The 12233-nt window shown below is 45.3% G+C and overlaps 1 protein-coding gene across 3 annotated transcripts in view; it reads left to right on the forward strand.

Moving 5' to 3' along the window:
• PISD (phosphatidylserine decarboxylase) overlaps positions 1-12233 on the forward strand; it is a 37963-nt gene that overhangs the window by 10113 nt on the left and 15617 nt on the right. For all 3 annotated transcript variants that reach the window (XM_066370436.1, XM_066370437.1, XM_066370438.1), the window contains one exon: positions 2701-2876. In XM_066370436.1, the coding sequence (XP_066226533.1) occupies positions 2701-2876 (176 nt within the window). The remainder of the gene's footprint in view (positions 1-2700; positions 2877-12233) is intronic.

Below are 12233 nucleotides of genomic sequence, written 5' to 3' on the forward strand. Positions count from 1 at the left end.
AGATCGAGGAGAGAGAAAGAGCCAAGGGGATAGAAGCAGGAAGCATCCACACATAGTTGCTTCCTGTATGTGCCTTGACCGGGCAAGGCCAGGGTTTCAAACCGACGACCTCAGTGTTCCAGGTCAACGCTTTATCTGTTGTGCCACCACAGATCAAGCCTTTTCTTGCTTTTTGATGTTATTTTTGGTCAGAGGTAGAATATTTAGTTATTAAATAGTAAGGGTACATTAGGAATAATTAGAAGACGGAAGAGATTATTAACATCCTCACTCGCTCATTAAAAAAAAAACAGCCGTAACTAAAACATGATAGAGGGACAATAGGGAGCAGGATAATCTCCTTCCATTGGAAGTCAAAGGCAGTATGAAAGGTATGCTCTTTGGTTTTGCACATGCTACTGAGAATTCAGCTCTTTGAGATAGTTTAACAGTTTTATTGAGATATAATTTGCATACCATAAAATTCAGCATATTACAGAGTTATGCAACCGTCACCACTATCCAATTTTAGAACATTTTCTCCCCCTTCCCATTAGCAGTACTTGACCCATTAAACTATCACTCCCTGTTTATCCCTTTCTCCAGCTCCAGGAAACCAGTAATGTGCTTTATGTTCTATGGTATGTTTCCTATACTAGACTCTTCATGTAAATGGACTCACACAGTGTGCAGCCTTTTGTGGCTGGCTGCTTTTACATACTGTTTTCAGGGTTCATAGTGTAGCATGTGTCAATGCTTCATTCCTTTTTGTTATCAAATAATATTCCACTTATGGATGGACCACATTTTTTTTATTCAGTCACCAGTTGATGGAATTTGGAGTGTTTCCATTTTTTGTCTGTTATAAATAATGCTTCTGTTGAACATTCTTGTACAAGCTTTATGTAGATAATGTCTTTCACTTCTTTTAGGTGTATATCTTGCTGGGTTATGTGGCAATACAAAGTCTCATACACCAAGTGACTTAAACAATAGAAGTTTATTTTTTCACAGATCTGGAGACGAGAGGTCTGAGATCAGGGTGTCACAGGGTTGTTTCCTTCTGAGAGCTGTGAGGGAGAATCTGTTCCATGCCACATGTCCAGCTTCTAATGGTTTGCTGGACATCTCTGGCTTCCTTGGCTTATAGAAGCATCACCCCAATCTCTGCCTCCATCTTCATATAGCATTCTCCCTGTGTGCATGTCTGTGTCTATACTTCCCCCTTTAAATTTTTTTAAATTGATTTGAGAAAGAGAGAGAGAGAGGATAGGATAGAGAGAAGCATCTACTTGTTGTTTTATTTATTTGTGCACTCACTGATTGCTTCTTATAGATGCCTGATTGGGTGTCAGACTCATGAACTCTAGCATTCCAGGTTGATACTTTATCCACTGAGCCACCTGGCCAGGACCCAAATTTCCCTTTTTTATAATGACTCCAGTCATTGGATTAGGACTCACTATCATGACTTTCTTTTAACTTGATTACTTCTGTGGAGACCCTGTATCCAAGTAAGGTAGTATTTGGAGATACTAGGGCAGGGGTCGGGAACCTTTTTGGCTGAGAGAGCCATGAACGCTACATATTTTAAAATGTAATTCCATGAAAGCCATACAACGACCCATGTACGTTATGCATTATCCAATAAAAATTTGGTGTTGTCCCGGAGGATAGCTGTGATTGGCTCCAGCCACCCGCAACCATGAACATGAGTGGTAGGAAATGAATGGATTGTAATAAATGAGAATGTTTTATATTTTAACATTATTTTTTATTATTAAAGATTTGTCTGCGAGCTAGATGCAGTCATCAAAAGAGCCACAGCTAGCTCACAAGCCATAGGTTCCTGACCCCTGTATTAGGGGTTAGAATTTCAATACTCTCTAAGAATTTTCGGGCAACACAATTCAACCTATAACAGATGTTGGGCATCTTTTCATGTGCTCATGGGCTATATTCATATATCTTTTTTTTTTTTTCCTTTTTTTTTTAATTTATTTATTTATTTTTTTAATGGGGTGACATCAATAAATCAGGATACATATATTCAAAGATAACAAGTCCAGGTTATCTTGTCGTTCAATTATGTTGCATACCCACCACCCAAAGTCAGATTGTCCTCTGTCACCTTCTATCTTGTTTTCTTTGTGCCCCTCCCCACCCCCTATCCCTCTCCCATTCCCCCCTCCCCATATATCTTTTTTGAAGATATATCTATTCAAATCCTTTCTACATTTAAAAATTAGATTGTCCTTTATTGTTAAACTATAAGAGTTTATGAGATTTTGCATTGAGAATAGTAGTGTCTAGTCAGAACTGGACCTGCATTGTTAAAGTAAGATCAAAGAGCCCTGGGTAAGAATTGGTACCTGGCTGCCAGTTCTGGACCTGTTGGTGCCTAGTTGGACAACCTTGACTAGTTTCTGGACCTCTTTGCTATTCAGCATTTTCTTAAATTCTGTGACTGTGGTGGCAATTGAGGTGCATTGTAGTTTCATAGGGAAGATACTTGTCCCTTGCTAATTGATAGAATTTGGAGACAGAAGGTCTCAGTAGTGAATCAGGGTTGCACCAGCCCACGAGGTCCCTTCAGGGTCCAGTTACCTTTACTAAAGTACTATGATGCATTGACTTTTCTTGGCCCTCCCATTGGTACTGTTTGCATGACTCATTCCTGTCCCTTTTCCTAGGCTCAACATTTTCCTGTTGTTGTTACAGATACCAGAAAATTCCACACTACCCCTGCTCGAACCTTGTTCCTGTTGCGCCCCCTGCCCCTTCTGTTTGCGACTGGCGGCGGTTATGCAGGTTACCGGCAATATGAGAAGTATAGGGAGCGAGAGCTGGAGAAGCTGGGATTGGAGATTCCACCCAAACTCGCTAGTCACTGGGAGGTAGGAATAACCTGATGTCTCGCCTGGCACTCTCTAAATGCCCCAAAGTTGGGATGTTTGAAAAAATGGACTGTGCTTTCTTGGAGCTCATTTCTCTAATGGGCTTTTTTTGGCCAGATACAGAAGTTATATCTGAAGTGTCAGGCCAGGCTTCCCTCTGTCTCCAGACCTACCCCTGATCTACCCAAGGGCTTTGAGTAGAATTTTCTGCTGTTGAAATCCTCAGAGTTTATGCCTTATATTGGGACTGGATCCTGTCCACTCACTCCCTTCTCAGAGGATGAGCTGAAACGGTTGGACTTCTGGGATGTGGATACATTCTCACCAGGAACCAGACTAAAATAGTCAAATTCCTTTATCATTATTGCTCAAAATTCTCCTGCCACAATAGGGCCGTGGAGGGGGGGGGGGGCTTTGATGTTGAACCATGTGTGATGCATTATGAACTATCTTATTCATCTGTGCTTCCTGTGGCCCAGGACGATACCTGACTCAGAGCAGACATTCAGTAAATATTGAAATTGTATACGTTTAAAAATTGCCTTCTTTGGCGTCATCCTAGGACACTGAGGTCCCGGGTTTGAAACCCTGAGGTCTCCAGCTTGAACACGGGGTCACAGTCTTAAGCGTGGGGTTGCTGGCTTGAGCTCAAAGGTCATTCACTGGCTTGAAGCCCAAGGTCACCGGCTCGGCTTGAGCCCCCCAGTCAAGGGACATATGAGAAGCAATCAGTGAACAACTAAAGTGACACAACTATGAGCTGATGCTTCTCATCTCCCTCCCTTCTTCTCTCTGTCTCTCACTCACACTGGAAACTAAAAATGCCTTTTTTGCAGCCGTAATTTAACAAATGAAAAATCTGAAATATCAGTAGATCTTGGTGACCTGGGCAAAGAGGGGGTGAAGGTAAGGCATTACAATATTTGGAATGATGCATTGGGTTCCCTCATGAGCTGCTCCACATTGGTAATCCAGCTCAGTTGAATTCAGTGGCAGGGCCTCTGGCTCCTGAAGGTGAGTCCCAGCATGGTCCTCAGGGCTGTGTGAACTAGGATATGTCACTTCCTGTTTGGCCCTTTGTGTGTTCAACAGTGAAACAGTGGGTTAGTTTGGAACATGATTCTGAGAGTCCTTCTAGCTCTAACATAGTTTATCTAGGCTTCCTCCCAAAATCCTGTTTTTGTTTTTGGTTTCTGGTTCCGGCCCTCTTCCTCCAATAGAATCCAGTTTAAGAATTTTGCTTGATGCCTGACCAGGGGGTGGCACAGTGGATAGAGTCGGACTGGGATGCTGAGGACCCAGCTTGAGTGCGGGCTCATCTGGTTTGAGCAAAACTCACCGGCTTGGACCCAAAGTTGCTGCCTCAAGCAAGGGGTTACTCGGTCTGCTGAAGGCCCGCGATCAAGGCACATATGAGAAAGCAATCAATGAACAACTAAGGTGTTGCGATGAGAAACTGATGATTGATGCTTCTCATCTCTCTCCATTCCTGTCTGTCCCTGTATATCCCTCTCTCTGACTCTCTCTCTGTAAAAAAAATGAAAATAGCCCTGGCTGGTTGGCTCAGTGGTAGAGCGTCGGCCTGGCATGCAGGAGTTCTGGTTCGATTCCCGGCCAGAGCACACAGGAGAAGTGCCCATCTGCTTCTCCATCCCTCCCCCTCTCCTTCCTCTCTGTCTCTTTCTTCCCCTCCCGCAGCTAAGGCTCCATTGGAACAAAAGTTGGCCCGGGCGCTGAAGATGGCTCCATGGCCTCTGCCTCAGGCGCTAGAATGGCCCTGGTTGCAACAGAGCAATGCCCCCTGGTGGGCATGCTGGGTGGATCCTGTTCGGGCGCATGCGGGAATCTGACTGCCTCCCCATTTCCAACTTCAGAAATAATACAAAAATAAATAAAAATAAAAAAGAATTTTGCTTGATTTCCAACAGTCCTGTAAAAGTGTGACTTAGTCAACTGGCCATGCAGATCTAGATGTGGTCTTTACCCTAAGAGGTATTTGCCTGTGTGCTTATGTGTCCTCCATTTGGTCTGTTCACATGCCTTGGACTTTATAATAACCTACCTCAGACCAAGAAAAACGAAAGGTTTTCTGTTTCTGGTATTATACCACAAAATCCTTTGGTGAAGGGTAATTGCGTTGTATATGAAGCAAACTTTCAAAGTATACTGTACTCTTTTTCTTTCCATGATATTAGTGGTTTCCTCTGTAAAGATGTTTTTTTCCTTCAGACTAGTGAAGTATTTGTGAGACTGCTCTTATGACCACTCAGGTGTCAGACCCAAACTGGCTTGTCTCTGACCCCAGGTATTTGTCAAGCTGACTCACCCTGCCGTGAGCCTGAATGCTTTCAGGAAATCACCCACTTCAAAGGCTTCCAAGAGACTCTTCATTTGGAAGAAATTTACTACCTCCAAAATCGTAAAAGACCAATACCAGTAGTTTTTTAAGCTGTTTATATAATTGGGATTGCTGCCATGTAAGAGTTAGGACCTAAAAAACAATTGTTTATAAGGAGGGCACAGCTGATTCGCACTCAGTTCTAGGGCCTAGGCAGGGACGGGCTATGCGAGTTGAGTGGCTTAGTACAGTGTGAGATCTGAAGCCCCTGTTGGTAAGGAACTGGGCTTCAGCCTGACCTGTGGTGGTGCAGTGGATCAAGCATCAACCTAGAATGCTTAGGTCCCCAGTTCAAAACCCCAGGCTTGCCCAGTCAAGGCACATATGAGAAGTAACTGCTACGAGTTCATGCTCCTGCTCCTCCTCACCCCCTTCTCTCTCTCTCTCTTTTCTCTCTAAAGTCGTTAAGTAAAATATTTAAAAAAGAGCAACTGGACTTGTTAGATACCATTTTTTGGGTTGAATAAAATGGCCACAGAATTGCTCCTGAATTTTAAAATAGGGCTGCAACATTTCACTTTATGAAGGGAAAATGGTCTGGACTCAGAATAGACCAGGGGTCCCCAAACTGCGGCCCCCTGAGGCCATTTATCCGGCCCCCGCTGCACTTCCGGAAGGGGCACCTCTTTCATTGGTGGTCAGTGAGAGGAGCACATTGACCATCTCATTAGCCAAAAGCAGGCCCATAGTTCCCATTGAAATACTGGTCAGTTTCTTGATTTAAATTTACTTGTTTTTTATTTTAAATATTGTATTTGTTCCCGTTTTGTTTTTTTACTTTAAGATATGTGCAGTGTGCATAGGGATTTGTTCATAGTTTTTTTTATAGTCCGGCCCTCCAACGGTCTGAGGGATAGTGAACTGGCCCCCTGTGTAAAAAGTTTGGGGACCCCTGGAATAGACACTGGAAGATTTCAGGCCAGACAGCAGATTTTGAGAGGGTGATTTTGAAACTGGCAGTGAGGAGCTGGGTCTTAGTCCCACCCCTGGTGTCTTCTAATCACTGTCATCTCCTGAAAAATGAGAGCGTATGCCAACCTGATCATTACAGTTGTTGGGGAACTTTAAACATGGATTCTTTGGTCTCATCCAGAGATTTGAGCAAGTCCTGAGACCTTTGTTTTTAAAAAAAAAAACCCTAACCTGGCCTGTGGTGGCGCAGTGGATAAAGCATCGACCTGGAATGCTGAGGTCTTCAGTTCAAAACCCTAGGCTTGCCTGGTCAAGGCACATATGGGAGTTGATGCTTCCTGCTCCTCCCCCCTTCTCTCTCCCTTTCTCTCTCTCTCTCTAAAAATGAATAAATAAATTAATTAAAAAGAAGAAGCCGGCCCTGGCCGGTTGGCTCAGCGGTAGAGCGTCGGCCTGGCGTGCGGGGGACCCGGGTTCGATTCCCGGCCAGAGCACATAGGAGAAGCGCCCATTTGCTTCTCCACCCCCCCCTTCCTCTCTGTCTCTCTCTTCCCCTCCCGCAGCCAAGGCTCCATTGGAGCAAAGATGGCCCGGGCGCTGGGGATGGCTCCTTGGTCTCTGCCCCAGGCGCTAGAGTGGCTCTGGTTGCGGCAGAGCGACGCCCCGGAGGGGCAGTGCATCGCCCCCTGGTGGGCAGAGTGTTGCCCCTGGTGGGCGTGCCGGGTGGATCCCGGTCGGGCACATGCGGGAGTCTGTCTGACTGTCTCTCCCCGTTTCCAGGTTCAGAAAAAAAAAAAAAAAAAAAAAAAAAAGAAGCCCCCTATCCCTGGCCTGAAAGCTCACTTGGTTAGAGCATCATCCCAAGGCTCAGAGGTTGCGGGTTCAATCCCCAATCCAGGCACATACAGGAACAGATTGATGTTTCTCTCTCTCTCCCTCTCTCCCTCAGATCAATGAATAAAAATTATAAAAATAAAAAAGCCCCACTGGGCTTTTTCTAATAATGACCAGCCAGATTTAGGAACCATGGCAGATGAGCTGCAAGATTCCCTTCAGGGCTCCGTTTTTAAGTGGCGCATGACAATTTCTTGTGATTTTTGCTGGAATATAATCCCTTCATATTGCCAGATCAAGTCTGGCATTTCTAGAGCTGAGAGAGAAGACAGGCTGGTAGTTACTGCTGAGGGTGAGCACTTGGGATCAGTGGCACAGTAGAGGCGGTGATTGGATTTTTTACCAAATAGCATTTCCTGGATTACCAGGAGGTAGATATGGGTCGAGGGGTGGTATAACCTTCCCCTCACACACACAGCATTCCTGTTAGCCCCCATTGTTCAGATGTCAGCAGGAGGCCTTTGTTCCTCTTTGCTATTCATAAATAGATGTCTCTTGTGTTGGAAAAACAGCTGGTTATCCCCCTGTATCAAAACATTTTTTTGTGTGTGACAGAGAGAGGGACAGACAGGAAGAGAGAGAGATGAGAAGCATCAATTCGTTGCAGCACCTTTGTTCATTGTTTGCTTTCTCATATGTGCCTTGACCAGGGGGCTACAGCAGAGTGAGTGACCCCTTGCTTAAGTCAGCGACCTTGGGCTCAAGCCAGGGACCCATGGGGTCATGTCTATGATCCCATGCTCAAGCCAGCGATCCCGCGCTCAAGCTGGTCAGCCCGCGCTTAAGTCGGCGACCTTGGGGTTTCGAACATGGGTCCTCTGCGTCCCAGTCTGATGCTCTATCTCAGGAGTCAGTAACTATGGCTAGCGAGCCAGATGTGGCTCTTTTGATGGCTACATCTGGCTCGCAGACAAATCTTTAATAATAAAAAAAAATAACGTTAAAAATATAAAACATTCTCATGTATTACACTCCATTCATTTCCTACCACTCATGTTTATGGTTGCGGGTGGCTGGAGCCAATCACAGCTGTCCTCCGGGACAACACCAAATTTTTATTGGATAATGCATAACGTACATGGGTCGTTGCATGGCTCTCATGGAATTACATTTTAAAATATGTGGTGTTCATGGCTCTCTCAGCCAAAAAGGTTCCCGACCCCTGCTCTATCCACTGTGCCACTGCCTGGTCAGGCCTGTATCAAAACTCTTTAAGAACATAGTTGTAATGTTGAAGAGCACTTCACAATTTTTCTGAACCTTTTTTTAGTTACAACTGCTTACCGAGGTGGGCAGGGCAAATGTTAGAGCCATTTTACAATAACTGGAAAGACTAGTTTGATAGCAGAGTGTGTTCCAGAATAGATACCTGGTCACACCAAATCCCACGCTCTTTGAACAATACCACGTTACTAGGAAGAGTTCTTAGTACTAAAGTTATGTAGTGGCAGCAGGAGGTGGAGGTGAACTACTTGCCCACCAGCGTTTGTTTGTGTACTTGTTGCCTCCCTGCTCTGAAGGCTCTGACTGGTTAGATGGGAGGTGAATTTGAGTGTTCTTGACTTGAAAGTCTGTGATAACGCAGACAGGCGTTCGCGTTTGGCCTTCTTCCCACAACGTAGAGCTCTTGAATTTATACCAGTAGCTTTCCTTTATTGAAATATTATTTATTTTTTTTGGTGACAGTACCAAAGAAACCTTAACTCCAAAATCTATGCCACCTCATTCTCTGCAACTGGTACTCTGGGGTGGGGGAGAGGGCACGGCTCTTGCAGAGGGGTGGCGAGGAGCGAGGGTTGGCAGGGTCAACGGGTACTTGGGCTCTGGGCGCCATCAGCTGTGTGACCTTGGGCAAGCTGTCTCACCTTTCCGAGTTTTCTTTTTACACATTAAAATCTTTGCCTACTCTAAGGTTCAAGTTCTTTTTTTTTTATTATTTTTTATTTATTTTTACAGAGAGTCAGAGAGAGGGATAGACAGGGACAGACAGGAACGGAGAGACGAGAAGCATCAATCATTAGTTTCTTGTTGAGCATTGCTACACCTTAGTTGTTCATTGATTGCTTTCTCATATGTACCTTGACCGCAGGCCTTCACCAGACCGAGTGACCCCTTGCTTAAGCCAGCGACCTTGAGTCTAAGCTGGTGAGCTTTGCTCAAATCAGATGAGCCCGTGCTCAAGCTGGCAACCTTGGGGTCTCAAACCTGGGTCTTCGGCATCCCAGTCTGACGCTCTATCCTCTGCACCACTGCCTGGTCAGGCGGTTCAAGTTCTTTTTATGGTATGTTAAAGCCATTGCAGTTGGCTGAGTAAAATGAAACCAATGTTTACTGCTGTGGGTTTAGGGGAATTCTGTAACTAACAACAAGGTAACTTCCTATGGAGCATGTCTGAAGTCTGGAACCATGTACAATCTGAGGAATGTATGGTTGGATGATTTTGTTGTGCAAACATCACAGAGTATGCATAACTACACAGATCTAGACGGTATAGCCTACCTCACATCTATCTAGGCTGTGTGGTGTACAACCATGGTAAATGCCGTTCATCATTGAATAAAAATGTCACTATGTGGTACCTGCCTGTGCAGTGTGTGTGTATGTGTAAATGTAATCACTTGGTGAACATAGCCCTTCCAGGCTTTTGGCTATGTTTAGGAATATATATTGTTAGTTTCATTTTTATTTATATAAATTTAAAAAAAATGTTTAATGTTTATTTTACTGTTTTTAGAGAGGAAGGGGGAGAGAGAGAGAGAGAGAGAGGGGAACATCTGTCTGTTCTTTTTTTTATTATTTTTTTTTATTTTTCCGAAGCTGGAAACGGAGAGACAGTCAGACAGACTCCCACATGCGCCCGACCAGGATCCACCCGGCACGTCCACCAGGGGGCGACGCTCTGCCCCTCCGGGGTGTCGCTCTATTGCGACCAGAGCCACTCTAGCGCCTGGGGCAGAGGCCAAGGAGCCATCCCCAGCTCCCGGGCCATCCCCGCTCAAATGAAGCCTTGGCTGCGGGAGGGGAAGAGAGAGACAGAGAGGAAGGAGAGGGGAAGGGGTGGAGAAGCAGGTGGGCACTTCTCCTGTGTGCCCTGGCTGGGAATCGAACCCGGGATCCCTTACACGCAAGGCCGATGCTCTACCACTGAGCCAACCGGCCAGGGCCTCTGTCTGTTCTTGTATGTGCCCTGAGCAGTAATCGAACTGGCAATTTGAGCCATCTGGCCAGGGCAGTTCATTGTTTTTGTTTGTTTTTAAAATTTCATTTTTATTCACTTTAGTGAGGAGGGAGAGAGAGAAAAGGGGGGGAGGAGCAGGAAGCATCAACTCCCATACGTGCCTTGACCAGGCAAGCCCAGGGTTTCGAGCCTGTGACCTCAGCGTTCCAGATCAGTGCTTTATCTGCTGCGCCACCACAGGTCAGGCTAGTTCATTGGTTCTTGATAGACATATACACCTGTGTGATAACTGTCACACTCAAGGTGGAGAACATGTATGTGTTCCTGTGGGGTCAGTGCCCACCCATGGTTGCATGCAATTGCTGATCTGCCTTCTGTCAGCATAGGTTAGATATGTCTTTTTTTTTTTTTTTTTTTTTTTTTTTTACAGGGACAGAGAGTGAGTCAGAGAGAGGGATAGACAGGGACAGACAGACAGGAACGGAGAGAGATGAGAAGAATCAATCATCAGTTTTTCATTGCAAGACCTTAGTTCATTGATTGCTTTCTCATATGTGCCTTGACCGCGGGCCTTCAGCAGACTGAGTAACCCCTTGCTCGAGCCAGCATCCCAGTTCGATGCTCTATCCACTGTGCCACTCCCTGGTCAGGCAATTAGATATGTCTTGTATGAAATTTTATGTAAATGGAATATACTTTGTTATGTGTGGTTTATCTCACTGAGCGTAATGTTGAGATCCATCCATGTTATTGCATATATTGGGAGTTGTTTTTTTTTGTATTTTTCCGAACCTGGAAACGGGGAGAGACAGTCAGACAGGCTCCCGCATGCGCCCGACCAGGATCCACCCGGCACGCCCACCAGGGGGCGACGCTCTGCCCACCAGGGGCGATGCTCTGCCCCTCCGGGGGGTCACTCTGTTGCGACCAGAGCCACTCTAGCGCCTGGGGCAGGGGCCAAGGAGCCATCCCCAGCGCCTGGGCCATCTTTGCTCCAATGGAGCCTCGGCTGCGGGAGGGGAAGAGAGCGACAGAGAGGAAGGAGAGGGGGAGGGGTGGAGAAGCAGATGGGCGCTTCTCCTGTGTGCCCTGGCCGGGAATCGAACCCGGGACTTCTGCACGCCAGGCCGACGCTCTACCACTGAGCCAACTGGCCAGGGCTGGGAGTTCATTTTTTAAAAAATTTTATTTATTGATTTTAGAGAAATATCAGTTTATTGTTCCATTCATTTGTGCATTTATTGGTTGATTCTTATATGTGCCCTGACCAGGGATAAAACCCACAACCTTGGCGTGTTGGAACAGTGCTCTAACCAATTGAGCTACCTATTCAGGGCAAGAGTTTTATACTTTTTTATGTGTATATCTTTGATTCATTTTGAGTTAAATTTTTTGTATGATATAGAATTAGGGCCTGATTCCATTCTTCTGTATGTGGACATTCAGGTTTCCCAGCACCATTTATTTATTTATTTAGAAATCTTTTTTTTTTAAGACTTGATTAATTTTTCAGAGAGGAGAGAGAGAGAGAAGGAAAGAGGAATAGAGAGCAAGAGAGAGAAGGGGGAGGAGCAGGAAGCATCAACTCCTATATGTGCCTTAACCAGGCAGGCCCAGGGTTTCAAACCGGTGACCTCAAGTGTTCCAGGTGGACACTTTATCCACTGCGCCACCACAGGTCAAGCCCCTGCACCATTTATTAAAGAGACTATCTTTACTCCATTGTATGCTCTTACCTCCTTTGTCAGATATCAACTGACCATAAAGGCGTGGTTTTATTTCTGGGTTCTCTGTTCTGTTCCATTGATCTGTATGCCTGTTCTTATGTCAGTACCATGCTGTTTTGATTACAGTGGCCTTGTAGTATAACTTGATATCAGAAAGTGTGACACCTTCATTTATTCTTTATTTTTACGATTGCTGAGGCTCTTTGGGTTCTTCTTAGAATATTGGTTCTAAGAATATTGGTTCTAGA

This window comes from Saccopteryx leptura, chromosome 2 (assembly GCF_036850995.1).
Source record: "Saccopteryx leptura isolate mSacLep1 chromosome 2, mSacLep1_pri_phased_curated, whole genome shotgun sequence".
Lineage (NCBI taxonomy): Eukaryota > Metazoa > Chordata > Mammalia > Chiroptera > Emballonuridae > Saccopteryx > Saccopteryx leptura.